Source organism: Miniopterus natalensis, chromosome 9 (assembly GCF_054644295.1).
Source record: "Miniopterus natalensis isolate mMinNat1 chromosome 9, mMinNat1.hap1, whole genome shotgun sequence".
NCBI lineage: Eukaryota > Metazoa > Chordata > Mammalia > Chiroptera > Miniopteridae > Miniopterus > Miniopterus natalensis.
The window spans coordinates 8229593-8250645 of NC_142089.1; the positions used below are offsets into that span (position 1 = coordinate 8229593).

Here is a 21053-nt window from a genome sequence, read left to right on the forward strand (position 1 = left end):
TCATGTAATATGCAAGGGAGACTGTGGGAGGTGGTGAGCACCTGGGGCCTCTGACCAAGGACAGGGCGAGGTGTGTCTTAGGAAGGCAGATGTCCACTGATCAGAGGAAGGCCTGGCAACGTCCTGCCTGGCTGGTGTGCATGGGCCGAAGTGCAGACAGTAGCTCAGGGATATAGGACCACAGTCAGTGTGACAGCTTGGCCCAGCCAAATCACATGAGCCCTTCAGGCCGGCATCAGGAACATTGTAGCCAGGGAGCTTGGAAGGGGCCTGGGAAGTGAAGGAAGGTTCGTTTTTTTGTTTGTTTGTTTGTTTTTTAATATATCTTTATTGATTTCAGAGAAAGGAAAGGAGAGGGAAAGAGAGAGATAGAAACATCAAGGATGAGAGAGTCATTGATCGGCTGCCTCCTGCACGCCCCCGACTGGGGGTCGAGCCTGCAACCCGGGAATCGAACCCCGATCGCCTGGATCCTAGGTCAACACTCAACCGCTGAGCCACGCCCGGCCGGGCGGAAGGTTCTTTAGTGGTGCTCAGAGCAGTGTGGTGGGGCAGCCGTGCGGCTCCCGTGGGCACAAGTAAGGCCACAGCCTGGACAGCGTAGGTTGCAGACTTGACCTTAACCTTCGGGGGATGGATCCAGCTCCCACAGGGCTACCTGCAAACAGGTTGGAGGCTTGCCCTGAGGGCCAGGAGTCACTGGAGGCATTTTCCCAGCGGACACTGCCACTCCCAGAGCAGGGGGCTAGGTGGTGGCCCAAGATCCCTTAAACTCTAACTTTTTCCATAAATGATCAAAGTACGTCTGCTCACTAGAAAGATAAATATTCGTGGGTACTAATGTTTTAATGTCCTAATAGTTATTAAAGTGATCCATGCTACCTAACCAGGTGTCTTTTAACGTCCTCAGTACAGCTGATTTCTGTGCTCTCCCCGCCAGCCTGGCCTTTGTCGCCTAACCTGCTGTCTGTGCTCTGCAGGCTTTGTCATCACCATCTCTGGGCGCATGACCTTCACGAGCAATAAGTCCATGGAAATCGAGGTTCTGGTGGATGCCGACCCCGTGTTGGACAACTTGCAGAAGCGCTACCGGGCCGCCAGTGCCTTCTTCACCTACGTGTCCCTGAGCCAGGAGGGCAGGCCACTACCGGTGCCCCAACTCGTGGTGAGTTGCCCCCTCATCACTCACTGGGCTCCCAGGAGAAACTGAGTCACATGAGCCTATTCTGGGCAACTGGCCCCCTGTCTAGCCACATCCTGAACCAGTGTCTTTGGCTGTGGTGCATGTCAAATATGAGGGCCTTCAAAGGACCATGGGGGTGGGACTGAACAGACAGGATGAGAGACCCCTTTATGAGTTCCTCGTCATCAGCACTCCTCTCAAGGGTATGCTCAGTGCCTTGGGCTCCTGCCACTCTGCAAATGCTGGAGTGGGGGTGAGGACCCTCTCCAGGATGGTCTCCTGGTGTAGACCTGCAGGGCTGGGTGTCTGGGCCTCGTGGCCTTTCTCTGCCTCAACCACCTGGCTGGGCTCTGCCCTGGGTGTGCAGAGAGATGGTGAACAGAGCTGGGGGTCTCTGGCCTGGGTACAGATCCTGGAGGGTCACAGCCCCCAGCAGGGTTCACTCCACCACAGTTGGGGCTCCTCACCTGAGATTTCAGGTGAGCACAATTTCAAGGCTGCTGTTTGGGCTCCTGGATGTGGATATTTTAGGATGGCTGCTGGGGTGGTAGCCTCACAAGGGTTTTATTTATCTGGTAAACAAAAGTTTAGGTTCACTGAGCACTTAATGATTTCCTTCCCTCTTGACAAGCCTCCCAGCCCCCATGTCAGCTGTTGACACTTGAGGTCCCCCACTGCTCAAGGCCACAATCCCTGGAGATTTCCTAGGCTCCCACCCCCCTCACTCCCACCCCTGCCCAATCCGAATGGCACCTGGGGCCACCACAGCCTCCTCCCTGGTCCCTCCCTTCCTCACACTCACACACCCTTTTCCTCAGCACCAGGTGATCTCTCAGCTATTTAATCTTGTCACTTCACTGCTAAAAGCTTCTGGGTCCTGGTGCATTTAGCACAAAATCCAAGTTCCCGCTACCCCCAACCCCAGCCTGCTCCCCGCCCTCACTGCCCCTGTACAGGTCTCTTGTCCACCTTTGGGGCCAAATCATCATGTCACCTCCTCACAGGAGCCCCTGACCCCCATCCAGAGTGCCCCCGGTCACCCTCTGGGCTCATACCTGCCCTGCTATCTCCAGAGCCCTACTACCACTGGACTCAGGTTAGCCGGTCATTAGTCGATAGTCCGTCTTCCCCCTGGACCAAGTTTCATTAGGCCTGGAATGTGTTTGCTCCTAATGGGCCACTAGGGCCTGGAATAGTCTTGGCACTTAGTGGGAGCTCTCTGAAAAATGTGTGCGTCCTACTGTCTGCAAGGCCTGGCCAAGTTAGGGAGTAGATAGGCAATGTGGGTGCTCGGAGGAGCAGAGGAGTGTGCCTGGCAGGTGGCCTTCAAGCTGGGAGGCCAGGGTCAAGTGCTGCCCAGTAGTAGGCAGAGCCCCCAGGAAGACCGGTTTGGGGGGTGCAGGGGGTACAGTGTTGAGTTCTAGGAGTTGGAATCCTAACAACTTGACCAGAGGCAGCCAAGGAGTCAAGGCTGGGAACGGGGAAGATGGTGAGGATGCTTGACTGAGAGACACTCGGTAATTGTGTATGGAATGAATGAATGAAGGAAGGAAAGACTCTTACAGATTTCCCTTAAATCTCATGATGGTTTTATAATAAGCCTCACAAATTCCTTCCCAATGGCAGTCAGGGTAAGTGCCCTGCCTGGAGCGTGTCCCACTGGTTCTCTCAGCCCCCCTCCCCCATTACACAGGCAAGTACCCCCCCCCCCCCCCACCCCGACCACAAGGCTGAGGCACTTGTGGAAGGTCACACAGCTAGTCATGAGGAGCCTGGGTGTGGATCCGGCGCACAGCTTTCTGAGCTGGGTGGAAAAAGCCACAGTTCAGGCTGCTCCTGACTCCTCCTTGAACCAGATTGTCTGTCACTAGGGGTAGCTCTTCTAGGGGCCGGGGGAACCCAGAACTCCAGGCTGTAGTTGGAGCACCTGCCCTCCATAGGGTGAGGGAATGGGGAGCGGAGCAGCCTGGGCAGAGCGGGGTGGTCTCTCCAGCACCTGGCTCTTTGGTGGCAGCAGCCATGTAGGCAACTAGGGCCTCTGACTGCCTGAGCCCTGCTTCCAGAAGCGCCTCAGGCCCCCTGCTGCCCCCGTGCATCTGCTCCCCATGCAGATCCCATGCCTCCTGGAGGAAAGCATGTGCTGAAAACTTCTGTGCAAATAAACATGTTGCATTTAAGATCTCATTGCCTCCACAGGCAGGAAGGCAGCCTCCACATCCCCTCTGAGGTGCCTCCTTGGAAGTGCTCACTCACCCCTGCTCCTCGCAGGGTCTCACAGACCCTTCTGGGATGGGTGGGCTGACAGTCCTTGCCCAAGCCACCATGGCATTGAGGCCCCTGTCATGGCTGAGGAGCTTTAGCTGCCAGCAGGACCCTCTCCCGTCCCTCCCCCGCCCTCCATGGCCCCCTCCCTCCACTGGCTCTTTGCAGGGGTGTGTCCTGCCCTTGGGGCCAACAGTGAGTCAGGTGGCAAGTCCTGAGATCCTGGGAATAGGGTCTGCTTGGAGGAGAGCTGTGAACCTGGCCTAGGAGGATACAAGGGCTCAAACTGAAAGGAAGGAAGGCAAGAGCCAGGAGCCTTCCTCATGCAGGCAGGCCCCCCACTGTGTTTCACACGTGCCTGTCACCTCTCCACCTCCAGGTCCTTCCCAGTGACTGGACCTGCTGAGATATCACCTTGCCCTACTTGGGGTTTTGGGGCACAGGTTCCTCTGTCAGGCTGGGAACACACTCTTGGCCTCCTCCTCTCCCTGTCAGTGTCTGCAGCCTCCCCTGCCTCCCTGTCAGAGCCTTGTTCCTCCCCGCCCTCACCTCCCCCTGCTGGCAAGGAGCCCCCACAGCACACCCAACGTGAGCCTCAGGGGCCTCCCTGGGGCCTGCCTTTCCATGAAGACAGAGCACCCGTCCCACAGGCTGCTCCTCTCCCGGACCCACCACCCAGCAGCCTTGGCAGGACGGCCCCCACCCCACCCCGCCCCTTGACTGGTGCACACGCATTCCCCAGACCGCTCTGGCCTTGACCTTTGAGCCACATCTCTCTGGGTCTTGGACCGCTTCTCGGAACCTTGCCTGCACCCCTTGGCCCTCAGAATGCAGGCTTGCCTGGGTTCTCTCCCAGTGCCTTGTCCCATCTCATTCTACATTGTCACAGTGACCCTTGGGGGCATCTGTTAGCAAGGCCGCTCCCCAATATAACTGTCCTGCATGCTAATTTCCCACCACCCATGGGAATCCTTGACCTCTTTCCTCCAGGCCTCCCAGTCCTCCTGGCCTCCGCTCTAGCAGGGTGGCCAGTTCCAAGGACACTCTCCGTCTTTATCTCGCTGGCCTCTCCTTGCCTTTGGCACAACTCACTAGGCCTCAGTGATGCCTGCACATCCTTGACACGGACTCTGCAGTGTCCAGATAGGCCACCCCACAGTCTCCCTAAGCACAAAGCTCCAACAGGTCCCACCTGCGCCCTTCTCCAACTTGGGTTGTTGGGTCCAGGCCCTGTGCCTGGTCCATTCACTCCCACATCGGCTTTGCCAGTTCTGGCCCTCTCCACAGGGTGTCTGCAGGCATCTCACACACGATTTATCCCAAACTGAGCTCATCTTCCCCCCGCGAAAAATTCCCACTCCTCCTCATGTGTTGCATCCCTTGGTGTGTTCTGGAACCTGGCAGGCTCCTCTCTCCTGCTCAGCCCCACACCCAGTGTCTGTAGGCCCTGTCCCTGCTGCTGGGTCCTACTCAGCCCTGAGCTGTCCTCTGTCCTCCGTTCCTGTGCCCTTGATCCAGCTCTACACTGCAGATTCATTCCCTCTCCCACCTAAACTGCCCTTGGCACAGGTCCAGCCAAGTGGGCCTCCTCTGTTCCTCACCCCAAACTCCTTCAGCCTCAGGGCCTTTGCACATGCTCTTCTTCTGCCTGGACACCTTCCCTCAGATTGTCATGGAGCCAGCTCCTTCCACTGTTTCGTAGACATTTCCTCCTTGGAAGGCCTTCTCTCACCACTCTGGGTGAAGCCTCCCCCCCCCCCCCCCCCCCCCGGCAACTCTTTCCCATCATGGTCTAGTGCATGTGCATCAGGTTAGTATCCAGCCCCTGTCCTGAGGTGTGACTGCAGGACACCGGTACAGAGCGGGGTTCAGGAAATGTCTGGGAGCGATCACAGGCTTGCTCGCCGTTTCAGCCACGTCTCTACTCGGTCATTCAGAGTTCCATCCCCGAGGCTCCCTCCCTTCGGTGCTGTGCACCCTGCACAAGCTGTCAGGTCCATATGTACTGGTCTGTGATCTCAGGCTGGTGCTTCCCATGGGCCTCGGTTTCTGCATCTGTACACACCACAAAGGGTGGGTGAGGGTTCTGCGAGCTGATTTATATCAGGAGCTCCATCATTGTCTTTCCTCGGACCCTCCTCGTTAGAGCTCACACCCTACCAGAGGGAGAGAGTCAGTAAATAAGTAGGGAAAATAGAGCATGTTGGATGGTGGCAAAGGGGGAAACAGGAGGTGGGGCTTGGTGTTTCCAGGGGGGGCAGTTGCAACTTAAATAGATTTCTTTTAAGGAGGTGATAAGGGTGCATTCCAGTTGAGCTTGGAGTTGGAGGAGAGGGAGCCACTTCTCAGGACTGTCCAAGTGAAAGGAGCCACAGACATGGAGGGCTGTCGAAAGGGCAGTCAGGCACCTGAGGCCGCCCAGCTGCTACAGGGCGAGGCCTGCAGGACCCCCTATGGGTGAAAGACCAAAGATAGCCAAGGGGTCGTGATGTCTTTGTTTTGAAAAGGCTCTTACTGAGTAAATGCAATTGACACGGTCCTCTGACCAGGTCTGCAATACCGGCGATAGCCAAGTTAGGAGGTGCGCTAGCCCAGGAGTCCAGCAGCCGCCACAGGCTTAACTGAAGGCACCACGGCTGCTCCCCAACATATTCAGCCAGCTGGGGAGGCCAGTGCCACAGTCGGGAGGGTGGGTGGCCTGTGGGCTCTGGGAGGAGGGCCTCAGTGCCCCAGGGTCTGGTCTCCCGTGGAGTGGCCTGTGGTCAAGGAGCCTTTGAGGGGGCTGGACCCATGCACTTCATGGAGCGAGGAAGCAGCCCTGGGGCTGGGCCAGTCTGTGGACAACCTGGTCAGGGTTCCGGTGTAGGAGGAGGTCCTGGGGCACAGTGTGCGGGGCTAAAGGGGGATGGGGAACGACACCTGCTCAAATGAAGGCGGTGGTGACCGAATCCCTCAGGTTTCAGGGGCCAGCTCACGGCTGCGGCCACACCTTCCCGCTGGCTGGCTTTGCGTCTGTCCAGGCTGTGGTTTCTCACCCGTTAAAGATGGCCTTTGATTCTCTACTGAGGTGGCCTGGGGCCCACCAGTGTTGGTAAGAATAGCTTCTGGTGGGGAGGATGGGTCCAGTCCCCGTAGCTGGGTTTTCAGCTCCAGCCTGGCCTCCGCGGTGCTGCCATGACCGTTGTCTGTGTCTCGGAGCACACGTGTGCTCTCGGGCCTGTGTGCGTGCCAGCGGTGGGGGCCCAGCCTCCCCCCCTCTGCCTCCCCCCACTGTCAGCAATTCTTCAACCTCCTGTCTATTTTTAGCTCCCATCCCCAGGGCCGGCTGACACGGAAGGCAGCAGCGTTGCTGTTTGGAGTATTTCTTGATTAATATTTTATGCTGGGGAGGGCCTGCACACCGAGTCCCCGCAGCTGCCGGCACTTTCCAGGCTAATTATTAGAAGAGGTGAACGCAGAGCATGGAGCCAGGCCACCAGTCTGGACGCCAGGCCCAGGCCCTGCCGCCCTCCCTCCCTCTAAAGGCCTCCCTATGGCTGTGCCCTCTGACCTCAGGGCTGGGGTACAAGCCCCAGACCTCTGACAAGGGCTGGAAAGTGTGGCCTGTGCAAAAGAACATAGGGAAACCACCATGGTGGCTCCCTGGGGACCTGGCACCACCGATGGGTGATTTTTTTTTTTCCAGCCCAGGTGCGGGAAGCCTTTTGTGTCTCCAGAAACATGAGAACCAAATTGTGTCTGTGTTGAATCCAAAGCAAGAGCTGTCCCCTGCTCAGGTGTGGCTGCAGCAACTTATGAAGGTCCCAGGGAGACATGCCAGGACAAGGTGCCAGTGTCCTGGCCTGGTGTGAGGAGGAAGTGTGTATTCAGAGGGCAGGGGGTGTATTCGGTCCCGCCCTTGACATTGGAGGAGCCCAGAACCCTGCTCAAGCATGTGGTGGACGCGGGTTTTGAAAAACAGCAGCTTCTATGGATCATTTGTCTCCAATGAGCCGAGGCCTGACTGCTCAGCCATGTCACGTTGGTAGAGTCTTTGTGAAGCAGGTTTGCTTTGTTCACAGAAAACCCAAACTACAGTGTGAGGCTGGCCCTGGAAGTGCTCAGACCCTCGCCTCGGTTCACCATGGACAGTGATGCTTGATGGACAGGCACCTAGACCCAGAGACTGTTGTCAGCCATGGAAATCAGGGATGCAGCTGCTCTCCTCTTGGAGCGAGGCTCACTTGTAGTCAGTGGAGTCCCACCAGGAATATAGTCACATGTACTTTTGTACTTTGTCAGCATAAAGAGCTCCCATGGGAGCATTACATTCAGGCCTGGGGGAGGCTTCGAGGGCCAGTCATTGCCATGGTTACTGAGTGTCCACTCGCGAAGCCAGGCTGCCCACCATGGTCATTCCCCGCCTCCTGGGAGGGGCTGGTGGAGTGGGTGTCCTAGGTGCCATAATGACGACAGTCTGGTCACAGAGAGCTGAGGGTTCAGAGCACCGGCCACTCCTGTGTGGTTGCATCTGCATCGTGCAGAGATGCGACTGTGACAGAGAGAGGGAAGGGGAAGTGACGTGCTCAAAGCCAAATGGCTACCTCTGGTCCAAGGAACCTACTGTTGGACCCTGAGCCCCTGGCTATGGCTGGCCCCTTCATGTCTCCAAGCCTCAGTTTCCCCACTGTAGTCACCACAGGCTGGCGGTTGCTCTCTGTGGTCCGCCTGCATGCTGTCAGTGGTGATGGCACTGGTGATGGCAGTGGTGAAGACTCCATGCCCCTTAGCACCGAAGAGAAAGCACAGGGCAAGACTTTCAGCAGTTGTCAGCTCCCCATTCTCCAGAGCTGAGCCTGACCCAGGCAAATGGCATGCATTTGCCATTTGGGTTCCTCACGAAGGCCCATTCCTTGGACAAAGCATCAGCAGCCGAGGCGGCCACCACCTCTCCTGACCACAGCCAGGTGGCTCTACACACCTTACATCCCACCCCCACGATATAGGAAAGCAGGTCCCCTCATGGGGCTCATTGTGGGCCTAGGCCCCAAGTGGCTCCACGCCTCAGTGCCCTGGACACTCAGTGTGGTGGAGTGATTTGTAATTGCTCCCTAACTTAAGAAATTGAGACGTACTGGGGTACAGCAGGATTGACGTGTCTTTTTCTGGAAAGGTTGGGGAGCCTGATTAAGCGAGGGAAGCTGAGCCCCTGCCCCTCCTTGCTGCCAGTGCACAGGGGAGAGCCAGGGACTGGAAGGGTCATGACGCTCCTTGACTAGTGTGCTCCTCCCCAGTTTTGGATCCTCAGTACAAAATCTGCCTTGTGATGGGAAAATGCCAGAACCCTGAAGCTGCTCCTATTACCTGAATGATTGGTACTCAGGCACTTCCAATGGCCCTTGAGTCCCACCTCCCCTGGAACCAGGGAGTGGGTACCACAGGGGGCATGGATGACAGCGTGCATCCCCCACCAGCCCGGCTCTCACCTCTGCTCTGCCAGGAGCCCAGACATCCTTTGACCATCATAACTTGTCCAGTCTACAGACGTCCTTTGAAGACCCACTGTGTCCCTGACAGCCCTACACCGGCCTCTTTGCTGGAACAGCCAGTGCTTTGAAAACCACCCAATTAGCCTTCAACAGCCAGCTCTCCAGATGAGACAGCTCATCACACCAGTGACACCTCTTCTCATTAAAACATTGGTAGGTCCTGCACATGGAACGTCAGCTTGTTGCTTCCGTGATGTGTCTTCAAGTCCATGCCACTCCTTTCTATTTGGATTTCTCCAGAACGTGAAAACCTGGAGGCCGGCTCTCTGGGGCACTGTTAGGCCTGACTGTGTGGTGTGGAGGAGGTGGCTGCAGGAGGGGAGCATGGGTGGGACCTGCAGAGGGCGCAGCAGGAAAAGGGGTCCTTCCTAGAGTCGGGGCATCTGTGGCTGCTGTGGAAAGTGAAATTGGGGTTGTGGAAGAGGCCTGTGAGGGTCTTTGGGCCCAGAAAGGGTTTCTCAACAGCGCAAGCTTGTGCATGGTGTGTCCTGGGGCAGAATACAGCGCTGTCCCTGAGCATGTAAGAACCAGCTGCTTCTCGGTGGCCCAGGGAGGTGGGGACAGGTGATGCCTGAATGTGCGTCCATTGAGCAAAAGCACCAGTTTTGAATCATTAGCACAACCACCACCCCAATTTGGAATTAAGGCTTTCTTGCTTTGATCTTCATTTGTTTGATCATTTATTCATTCAGCAAATGCTTCCCGCACCCAACCTGCCCCCTACCCCCACGTCCCAGGCACTGTGCTCGCCTCAGAGGGCAAAAAAGACCAGCGCGGCAAAGAGTGATGGCACACAGGCCAGAGATTGCAGTGAGAATGCCTGGCCCGGTCAGTTGGAAGCACTTGGCACATGGCAGTTATGACCTTTAGTGTAGTTGTCTGGTAGGGATGGCGACGCCAACACAGCAGCACAGGGGCGAGTGCTATGACCAGGCGTGCAGGGCCTGTGGGAGAAGCTGCTGAGGGGCCCACTGAACGCGAACGAGTCTTGGTTCCCCTTGTCTAACAGACACTATCACCCTTCGCCGCCTTTCCCTGGCAGTGCTCAAGCCCCCTGCCTCGTCCCCAGCGTCCTGTTGGCCCTTACCCAGGACAGTTTCATAGCCACACTTGAGGGTGGTTATTTGGGACTGAGCTGGTGCTGCTGGGTGAGGGGAGCCCCTGGCAAGGGTGTTTATCACTCTCACAGCAGTCTTGTTATTGAAGATACCGGCTCCCATCTGCTGGAGGCTGCCCCAGCGACACCTCATGTGGGCATATTGAGGGGCTCATGAGCCCAGGCCTGCAGCCGCTGGGAGTAAGCAGAGTGATGAGCAGCTTCCCAGGTCCTGGCCCAGCTGCACTGATCTTAGGGTCCAAGGGAGGAGCTGTACTTTGGGGCCACAGCTGCTTGTAAGCCTTGTGTGTCCTGGGTGCCGAGCTCATCCTTGCCTGGCCACGCACAGCGCCCCTAACCAGGCCATGCTGAGGAGCCTCAGTAATGAGAAGACTTTTTTTTTTTTTTTTAATATATCTTTATTGATTTCAGAGAGAGGAAGGGAGAGGGAGAGAGAGAGAGAAACATCAATGATGAGAGAGTCATTGATGAGCTGCCTCCAGCACGCCCCCCACTGGGGATCAAGCCCACAACCCGGGCATGTGCCCTGACCAGGAATCGAACCTCGATCTCCTGTATCCTAGGAGCCACACCAGCCGTGCTCAGAAGACATCTTAATTGCCTGCATGATTATCCCAAGATCCCTCTTGTCTCCATTATGAAGGTGAGAGAGGGTGCACTGTGTGGCTGCCTAATTAGGAAGGTCTGCATCCCTCTGGCTCACAGGAAGTTGTTATAGCACCACTGGAAACCCTCTTCGCACCAGACATTCATTAATTACAAAAAGGACAAGCTATTGATTTTACCAAGGTGGAACTTAGTCACTCACCCTCTGTGCCAAGTTCCAAATGTGTGTTCTCAAAGCACAGAAAATGGAAAATGGAAAACATTTGGTTTGCACTTTTAGGCTCTGAAAGCCACAGGCCTCCCCCCACCTCCCCAGTGGAAGGAAGCCCAGAAGACAGCAGTTGGCAGGAAGAGCGAGAGGAGGGAGGGAGAAGAGGCAGACCAGAGGCCCCAGCGGCCGGGCACAGGTCCCTGAGCAGAGGGGCAAGGGCACTTCCTGCTGCCCTGGGGCCCTGCCCTCACCCTCCTGTCCCTGTGGCTGGGTGTGAAACTCCAAAGGCCCTGCCACCTTGCCCTGTCCAGTGTGGCTCAATTGTTTGCGTGCCTTCCTGTGCACAGGAAGTTCACCCGTTCAATTCCCGGTCAGGGCACATACCCAGGTTGCAGGTTTGATCCCTGGTCGGGGTTCATGCAGGAGGCAGCCAATCAATGTTTCTCTCTCACATCAATATTTACCTCCCTCTCCCTTCCTCTTTCTCTAAAATCAATTAAAACATTTTTTAAAAAAAGTAGCAAAGGCCCTGCCACCCTAAGATGACCCTCAGAGTCCCCTGCCCTCCTCCCAGGGCTGTGCTGTGAGTCAGAAACAGGAGCTCACTTACTGTAATAAGAGTACCACACCGTGGAATTGTGTGTGCACCCATGTGGAGCCCCCCTTTCCAGGTACTGAAGAAAGCACCTCACCATGTCACCTTTTTATTTATTTATTTTTATTTATTTATTTTTAATTGATTTTTTTTAGAGAGAGAGGGAGGGAGGAGAGAGAAAGAGAAACATCAATGAGAGAGTGGAACATTGATTGGCTGCCTGCTGCACGCCCCCTGCCGGGATTGAGCCCAAAACCCAGGATTGAATCAAACCAGCAACCTGAGCCCAACGAACTAAGCCACACTGGCCAGGGTGCCATGTCACCTTCTTGAGTCCCCATTTTACAGCTGGAAGCAACTGGCCCTGGGAAGGTGGACAGCATCCTTGAGGCCACACAGCCAGGCCCCTGTGACCCCAGAGCCTGTGTCTCTCATCACCCCTCCACTGTCCCTCCCACCGGGCAGGCACCCCCTTGTGCTTATGCCATGGTGGATGGGCGTCGCCATGCCCTGAGCCGCCTGCGTCCCCTTTGCTATCACCTCTTTTCTCCCAGGCATATGCATGGGGGGCCCCCAAGGCTGTGGACATATGCTTGGACTGTCAGGAGGCACCTGCCAGTGATCCCCAGCCCTTCTCCCTGCCTCAGCTTCGGGCACTTGAAAGAAAAAGCAACTTTCCAAGGTGGGGCCTTTTCCTTCTCCCAGCTGCCCCACCCTCCCTTAAAAACAGCAACAGCCAACAACTTGTGTATTTATTTACTTTGCCAGATGGAGAGAGACGGGCTTCGAGGAGGCAGCAGCTGGGCTGTGGGTAGGGGTTGTATTCGGGGAGCCATCTGTCTCGTTGTCAGCTCCATACCCAGCAGGGAAGTGGTGGCCCCCCTTAGTCACTTGGCTAGCAGGGCTGTTTACAGCCCTGGGGAGGCTGAATGTCCACCAGCATCTGGGCGGGGACTCTGCTACACAGAGAGTGGAGATGCCCCCCTGTCCCCCTGTGTTTGTTTCCATTTCTCTGGGGTTAGCAGGAGGTTCACTGCCCTTGACAGTCTTCGTAACCTGCCCTGGCCAGACACCTTCCAAGGCAGCTGGGCGAGGAAGGCCGTCAGCATCTTGAGGGTGGGTGCTTAATGCCCTGATGTCAGTCAAATCCTGCTCCGGGGCATGGCTGGGCTCTTGTAGCCCGGAACATTCAGCACATACCGCTGTCCCCAGAGACAAGAAGAGAGATGAGCCCTCAGCTGGCTCCTTCCTCCCAGGCTTTGCCAGTGTCTTGGCCATGCGGTCCAGCTGGCCAGCTGCCTCCACATCCATCACTAGACAGCATTAGTTCTGTCTGAGGGTAGATCCTAGCTGATGAGCTAGCTCTAGAATATTAAGCATTGGAGACCCGTCAGAGCAGCCATGAGGCCCGGTGCTGGGCACCAGCATCTCAGTCCACCAAGTGGACACAAGAATTTACTGTGTTTGGTGCCAACAGCATAGACAAGAATTGCCTGCATTTCAGCCTTGGCCCCTCCTCTAGTGAGAGAAGCATCCAGAGCCTTTGGGGCACACCTTCTGGGACACTGGATGGCCTGCTGGTGCTGAGGGTTGAGTAGCTGCAGTCAGTGAGGGTATTGTGGTGGAAAGCCAGACTTCAGGCCTGACAGGAGGACAGGCAAAGTGCCTGACCTGCATGTGCACAACCACAGCAGGCAGTAGGCCCCTCGCTCACTCCCAGACCCAGCACTGTGCTTCCCTGGCTTCCAGACATATGGACTCTCCCCCTTGCCCACCCTTCACTCCCAACGTTTATGTCCTTTGTGCCTGGGGACGGGGGAGGGGCCAAGTTTTGGTCAGGTCAATTTCCTTTCTTACTAACTATAGAAATTTCAAATATATGAAAAAATAAAGAGAAGAAAGAACTAGCACTATGTAGTTATCAACACGGGGCCAACTTTGCCCACCTCCCCACCCAGGTTCATTGGAAGCAAATCTGAGATCACATCGTCACCTCCATGTATTTCAGTGTGTCTCTAAGATAGAGGGGCTCTTTGTCGTTGGCTTATTCTCACCAGCGGACTGGACTCTGGCCAGCAGGCCCTGGGCAGGCCTTTGTCCTGCAGAGACCCGGCCTGGACTCTGGCCTTCCTGCTCGCGGCTGCTGCAGGGCCAGCGTTCCCAGAGTCAGGCTCTTGCCTATAAATGCAGCAGTCCTCCTGTGCTGGAAGACCACCAGGACTCTGGGCTTTCTGAGCCCCCAGTTAGAAGGGACCCGAAGGTCACCCCAGTGACAGATCATTGACCGGCTAATGGGAGCACCACGTGCTGAAGCCTTCAGTTGGGGACGGCATGCATTCTGCCTGGTCCTCTAACCCATATAGACCCAGGAGGCACAGGCTCTTCTTACTTTGTAGATGAGGAAGCAGCACAGGGCGAAAGGAACTGCCAGAGGGTCCGCCCGGAGCTGTCCTTGAGACACTGCCCTCTGTTCCTCCCCAAGGAGGCCATTCCGGGGCTGGTTTGGTTTCCTTATGGGCCCTGGCTCTGCTGTTTGCTGTGACAGAGAACCCTAGGGACCGCCTGTAGATCAGGGCCTTCCCGTGACCCGCCCAGCACCTGGCCCTCTCAGCCCCCTTGCTGTGCGTCATCTTTGGGCCACGCTGTTGTCACCTCCCTACATATGGGTTGAGTGGGCTGTCAGTTGGAAAGTCTGCTCATGGAGGTGAGTCCCCAGTGCCTGCGCACACGGGTGCTTTGTGCTTGTGGGGATACGCGGGGGAGGAGGGAGTCAGGGGGCAGACAGTGCTTGGTTTTACTGAGTGAGCATTTCTGCCACCCTGCACCTTCCCTCTGATGTTCTGTAACTGAGAATGCTCTCGCCTCTGTGGTGGCCTTGGTTTAGAACAGCTTTACTGAGGTAGTCACAGTTTTGTGCCGTACAGTTTTGCCGTTTACAGTGAGCAATCGGTGGGTTTTGGTACAGTCGCAGAGTTCAGCTGCCATCACCACGATCAATTTTAGAGCATTCCATCGCCATAAAAAGAACACCGCACTCTCAGCCGTCACCCTGCCCAGCCCCTGGCGGCTGGGAATGTGCTCTCTAGACTTATCTGTTCTGGGCATTTCACGTAATGGACACACGTGTGAGGTGGGCTTTTGTGCCCAGCTTCTTTCCCTCTGCTCGTTTTTAATGACTAGTGTTGAACAGGGACAGCTGGGAGGACTTTGGTCCTCACAGCAACCCTGTGGGGTGGATATTGGCCCATTTTACAGAAGAGGAATGTAGGTGAGTCTGTGAGGCCTCAAGATTTAAACCAGGCTGGCTGGTCCCCCCTCGCTGGCCCTGGAGGGGGGGCTGCACTGCTTTGAGGGCAAAATGAAGAGGCCACTCCACGAAGGCTTTGCACGGTGGTGAGTCCCACGCAGGCCAGCCTGAGCCCTGGCCTTTGTCAGCAGTGGCCCATTCTGGAGGCCAGCCCGGCCTGGCCACTCGCTGTCCAGGCATGTCCCAGGGCTGTCAAGGCCAGCTTTGAGGGCACACTCGGCAAGCTGATGGCAGGAGTGTATGGATAGCACTTCCCAAGAAGGGTTCCTTAGAAAAGGGGTCCCTGGCTAAGTCAGCCTGGGAAAGCCCACATTAAACAAAGTTAAACAGATTTATCTTCACAATTTTTAAAACATGACCCAGTGGGCATTATTTATAGCATGCAGGTTCCCAAACCCATTTGGCCACAGGCCCTCAGAAAGGCTTCGTGTCCTGTTCAGAGTTGGGGGCACCTGCTGCAGCTTTGCAATGAGTGGTGTTAACACATGTGAAATAGTGATGCATATCCTCAAGGGGAAGAACCAGAGTGGATAGCACGGACAGACAGACGGACGGGCAAGAGGGTGAGGCTGCTCCCTGGGTGTCTCCCTGGGTGTCTCCCAGGTCCAGCAGCCCTTCCTCAGTCCCTCAGTCCCAATGGCAGCTGCCTTCTTCCTAGGAACCTGGCCTCAGATGGTTGGTTCCTTCCTGCCATCCAGGGCACCCCTGGTGACGGCTCCTAAGGTCATGCCATCAGCTCCACTGGGCCATTTGCCACTCCTCCCTGGGCCCCTTCCCAGCTCCTGGAGGGGAGGCTGGGCTGGTTTGGGGGCAGAATGAAGAGGCCGCTCCACGAGAGCCACAAGAGCACTTGGCTGGTGACCCGGGGACTTGGGGACCAAATTCCTTGCTAGAATGCCACATCTGCCAGTTTCCAGGAATGCCAAGGGGCTGGAGAAACAGATCCCCTCCCATCAGACAGGACCTGGCTCCAGTGGGCTTGGCAGAAGGCCTGGGCGGCTGTGCCCTCAGTCCCACTGCCTTGCCCAGCAGGCCAGGCTCACACTCCCTTGCTTTTGAGAAGTTCTTTTGTTTCCAAACCTCTTGCCTTTCCCCTGCCCCAGGGATGAAAAAACTCCACCAGCTAAAGGGAGGCCCAGCCTGCTCCAGAACCCTAGCAGAGAGGGGCTGGGCTCTCAGAGCCGGGAGGAACCTTAGCATGTGGTCCAGCCCTCCGCCAGCCCCACCAGGCCCCAACTCCCCACTTCTCAGCTCCAGGACCCCACATTCACTGCCCACAATGGGGTCCTCTGTGAGACAGGCAGGAAGCCTGGCTGCAGCCCCTCCCCTTAAGGAAGGGCCAGCCATGCTGCTCTGCTGAGCCATGGCCTCTGACTGCTGTGGATGGATGGGAGCCACATTTCCTCAGCCACACAAGCAAGTGCCACAGGGGAAGGAGAGAAGTCCCTGCTGTCCTAACCCAGTGGCCTTGACTTTGCATTCTTGGCTACATGGACTGCTCCCCATTTAGGACAGGGATGGATGGAGAGGGGGCAGGGCCCTGCTACTCAAAGTGGTCCGCAGGCCAGCAGCATCGCATTACCTGGATACTTGTTCGAATTTGAGTCTCAGCCCCAGACCCACTGGGCCAGAATCTGCATTTACAGGATCTCCAGGCTGGAGAAGTCCTGCTCTAGCATGTTCTGCCTGGGTCTGCACAGGAGCTCCTGCTGTGTCCAGCAGGACGTGGCCATAATCTCCTGAGGTGCTTTCAGCAGGGGCTGGGCTCCGAGTCCTTCAGCCCTCAGGAAGCGCAGGGGTCTTGCCCCGTTAGAACTGCCTGCTCAAACCGAGAACGTTTTGTTTTCCCTGGGCTGTTTCAGGTCAAATTGCATAGCCTCAGATTTCATTTTAGAGAAAAAAATGGCTGCAAAGATGAAACTAGAGCCACAGGCAGGCCTTCTTCAATAAAGCGCCTTGGAAAAGCCACCATATTCCACGCGTGCTCCAATCTCTTCGGACGGGACAGAGCCCCTGTAAAGAGCACGTTCCTCACGCTTTACATGTCGAGGATTCCGTTGGCTGCACGCCGCAAGGTTTAGACAGTGTACACCTGGTGACATTTGGAGACGATTCCTGAGAAGGCTGAGAGGAATATTTGGTCTAACCTGACATTACATCCTCTGGCTAATTGCTCTCTCTTTTGCCAATATACCATTTGTCTGTAAAACACTCAAGCCTAAAAATAGCTGCTGGGGCCTGGTGTCATTGTGGATGAAGGACAGCTGCCCCATTTCTTTGGCTTTCAGACATCCTCAAAGTGTCACAAGGAAATGTCATCCCAGAGGAATTTGCATGGCTCTTTAAACCTAAATCCCCAGCCAGGCAGGCAAAAGAAAGCGAGAACTTTGCGGCAGGGCAGGTGGGGCCTTGTGAAGTGACCGTCTGACACTGCTATGGTGACCTCTGCCCAGGGGTCACACCGCTTAGCAGCCAGGCCACTCTTGAGTGAAAGGGGGTGCCATTTATACTCCCCCCAGGTCAGCAGGCATGAACCAGGATCATCCCTGGCAAAACCCAGCCTTTGGCCAAATCCAGGCTCATCAGTTGGCTCCGCCCCTCAGTGTGGTGACCCTGCTTCTCAAGTTGCTCAGAGGAAGGAAACAACAAAAGGGGTGACAAAGACTAAGGTGCCACTTCCTGGGCATCCGTGCTATCCAGGGCTCCCTGCCCACAGGGGTCAGCGTTGCTCCCAGTACAATGAAATGGTCTTCTCAAGGCCACATGGCCAGCGCAGTGTTTGTCCCCACTGTTCTTTGGGGCAGAGACTGTGAGCAACTGGCATTCCTAGTAGTGGAGCAAATGTGGGGCCCCAGCAGGGTCCCTCTTTTCCTTCCTCTTGCTTGGCTCTGCTTTAGGCCTTCCCTTCCACATTTCATATCAACTGCATCTCCAGCTAAAATTCATTGCCAAAGAGGCACCAGGTATGGGATTCCACTGCTGTGAGCAGTGATGTGGGGGTGCCCACAGGGCCTGGCCAGTTTCCTGTTGGCTGTGTCCCTGCAACCCTACAAAGGCTCTTTCCTGGTGCTCCCCTCTGCAGAGCTCTGCCATGGGAGGCTCCCTGGCCCCTCAAGGCATGTTGGCTGGCAGACAGGCGTTGCCTGGCACCCAGGAAGTCCCAGGATGTGGGCAGAGGTGGGGCAGGGCCCACAGCCTTGTGTTCAGCGCATCTCTAACCTGCCTGTTTCTGTGTGTGGCCCACAGCCTGAGACTGAGGACGAGAAGAGGCGCTTTGAGGAAGGCAAAGGGCGGTACCTGCAGATGAAGGCGAAGCGACAGGGCCAAGCGGAGCCTCAGCCCTAGACGCCTCCTGCCGCTGGGCCAGGAGGAACCCCAGCATCTAACCACTTAGAAGTTACCCCCTTGGCCAAAAGCCCAATTCACGTTGAGAGCTGGTGTTGTGTGCAGTATTTGTCTCGCAGTGTTAACCTGTCTTCCTGAAAACTTGTACACCAAAGCTTTATATCATTCCAGTGTAAGTGCTACACAGTATTGTCCCTGACACCCGAGGCATTCCCCAGGGCCCCGGGGAATATTCCACGTATACTGTACTGTCTGAAAAGACTCCAGCATCACTAATAAAGCTGCTGTTTGGCTGGACCTTTGTCCTGGGTCGTCTTTGTCTTGGGGGCTCCCATGGGCTTGCCTGCCTGCCTTCCTGAGCCTGCCCCTCTGGCTCCCAGTACCTGCATGTACCCCAGAACCTCAGGCACAGCAATGCCCACTCATGTTTGACCAATGAGTTGCTGACTAGAGAGAGCACCCCTTTCCCTGGGGCCCTGGTTCCATATCCTGGCCCCGAGGCCCCAACAGCACCCCACTTGCCCTCTGTCTGGCTTACGCAGGATGGCAGCTCTGAGCCTTGTGTGGCCCTCCCTTGTGTGAGGAGGCAGGGAAGTGATGGGCAGAAAGAGCTGGACGCAGCCCAGCATGGGGCCTCTTTTCAGTGGAAGCATCCCCCACACCTCAGCTCCTCTCAAAAGCAAGTAGGGACTCTGTGGGAAGGAGCCTCCCAGCTGGTGCGAGGGCCCCTGTGTCTGATGTGGAAATTTCCCCAGCCTTTCCGGTAGGGAGGGCGTTGGCATGGCTTGTGGGGTGGGGGTCTGACGTACCAGTGTGAGCCTGTGTGGGTATGTGGTTGTGTAAGTGCACATCCCTGTGTGCATACCTCACTGTCCAGCAGTCTCGGGACAGATAAACTGCTGAGGCCACTGCAGGGACCAGGCCCCCAACCCCACCCACAGCTAACACCCCTCCACCAAGCACACCACGAGACGGTGCCTGGAAGAATGTTCCCCACTCAGGCTTGTCCCTAAAGCCTGGAATTGGAGACTGGCCGCCAACATCTGCCTCACACAGGCTCCCTCAGGCCCTGAGAGGAAACTCAGCTCCAGATGTGGAGAAACACTGGCCAAGAGCTTCAGAATCTGTCTTGGGTCCCAGTCCTGGCTGACGGGGTTATTTCCTGCCTGGGAACGGGGAGGGAACATGCTCACCACAGGAGGCCTCAGCAAACCCACCCTGGTCCTCAGCCCCCTGGAGGGCCTCCCCAGCTCCACCCATGCCCTGTGCTGCCAATCTTTAGATTGGGAGTGTCCTGGGCCAGGAGCAATGAGGCCTCCCTAAGCAGCTGGACCAGCCAAACCAAGGTCTGTTGAAACCAGAGCCTGTCAAGCTGACCCCACAGTGTCTGAGCTCTGGGACTTCCTGAGGAAGGTGGGACCCCAGGGCACCTACATCCTTCATAAGAAGGTGGGCCCTGGCCTCAGACTCCCTAGTTCAGCCTTGGCTTGGCCACTCCTCTGTGGCTTTGAGCAAGTTAGGTACCTAACACCCACTTCCCAGGGCAGATGGGAGGAGCCCAGGCTAGCATAGCACTTAGTCTGAGTCCTCCAAGGCAGCTGGGGGAGGCCCACCTCCCACCTGCCCCCAGGGACTGCAGAGCCCTGGGCAGGGGCATTATTAGACTACAGCCGGTGAGCAGGGCTGGTAGATGGACTCCTGAGGCCACAGGCCTGGGGCAGCAGTGTGACCCGTTTGCCTTAGAAATGCCATGCTCGATTACCAGCCTCCCTATACCAGCCTCCCACTGCTGGGAGCCTATTTATAACCAGGGCCACCAGGACAGGGAGCTAGCCTGTCCACCCAGAAGCCACACACACTGAGTACATGGCTCCCCCTTCACCATTCCCACTTCATTGTGGAGCTTTCTTATGTAAACACTTTCACTTCTGTCTTACAGGACTGGCTCTAAGTGCCCCCACCATGGGCCCCCTAGAAGCTGTCCCTCACTCTCCAGCTGCTTGAGGGATGTGGAAATGGTGTTGGCAGGGGCAGTAGCCAGGCTATGGGGTAGTGCAGACAGCACTAGCTGTATTTGGTTGGATCTTGTCCTGGGCAGGTGCCCGCCTTTCTCCAGACCCGCCTTTCCCCAGACACAGGGCTGCCCATTCATGGGCAGGGCCGAGCGGAGCTGGGCAGTCCAGAGTGTCTCTGGAGGTCTTGTGCCAGGGTGTGCATGGTCACAGGCTTCCTAGAAGAGGCAGGTAGGATCCTCTGCCTGGATAGGAGGCTAAGATGTGAGTGGCCACTCTGGTGACTCAAGGGGTCTCCAGAGGCCCCTATCAAGGGGACTAATTGGGTTTTCCCCAGATGTCCCCCAGCCTATGTATGACAGCCTGTATCTCTCTTCAGGAGTGCTAATGGGGGAGCTCCTGGGGAGGAGGAAAGGGAGAGGGTCAGGGGTGCTGGCTGCATGGTCAGTGGTCCCAGCTTGAGAGAACATTTCTGAGCTGGAGGGAGGAAGGGACAACCACGCGGCAGCCCCTGGTCCATTCACTTGATTCCCGCGGTGGACCCCTAATGCCCAAGGATAAGTCTGAATCGTTGGCTTGCTCAGCCTCACGTCTTCCTGCCCCGGTGCTGGCCCCGAACGCAGTTCCTAGAAGTTGCTTGTTCTCAGGGCCCCCCACCTGCTCTTCTCCACACCATTTTTCACCTTAGGCGTGTCCTCCTCCAGGAAGGCCTCCCTGAGCCTCCCACCCCGGTCCTAGGTTCTCACTGTCCATTCCTGTCCAGGCTCTATTGGCTCCTGGCCTGGGTGGTCCCCAAGGGGTTGAGTCAGCATCGGGAGTGGGAACCGACCCAAGAGGGCAGCTTTTGGAGGCGCTGCGGTCCCTAGGGCGGCTTTAGCCCCGCGGCG

At 56.6% G+C, this 21053-nt stretch overlaps 1 protein-coding gene across 1 annotated transcript in view; it reads left to right on the forward strand.

Annotated features, from left to right (window-relative positions):
• ACOT7 (acyl-CoA thioesterase 7) overlaps positions 1-18445 on the forward strand; it is a 72394-nt gene extending 53949 nt beyond the window's left edge. The window contains exons 8-9 of the mRNA XM_087820793.1: positions 981-1165; positions 18056-18445. Of these exons, the coding sequence (XP_087676919.1) occupies positions 981-1165; positions 18056-18154 (284 nt within the window). The 3' untranslated portion in view covers positions 18155-18445. The remainder of the gene's footprint in view (positions 1-980; positions 1166-18055) is intronic.
• The last annotated feature ends 2608 nt before the right edge of the window (positions 18446-21053 follow it).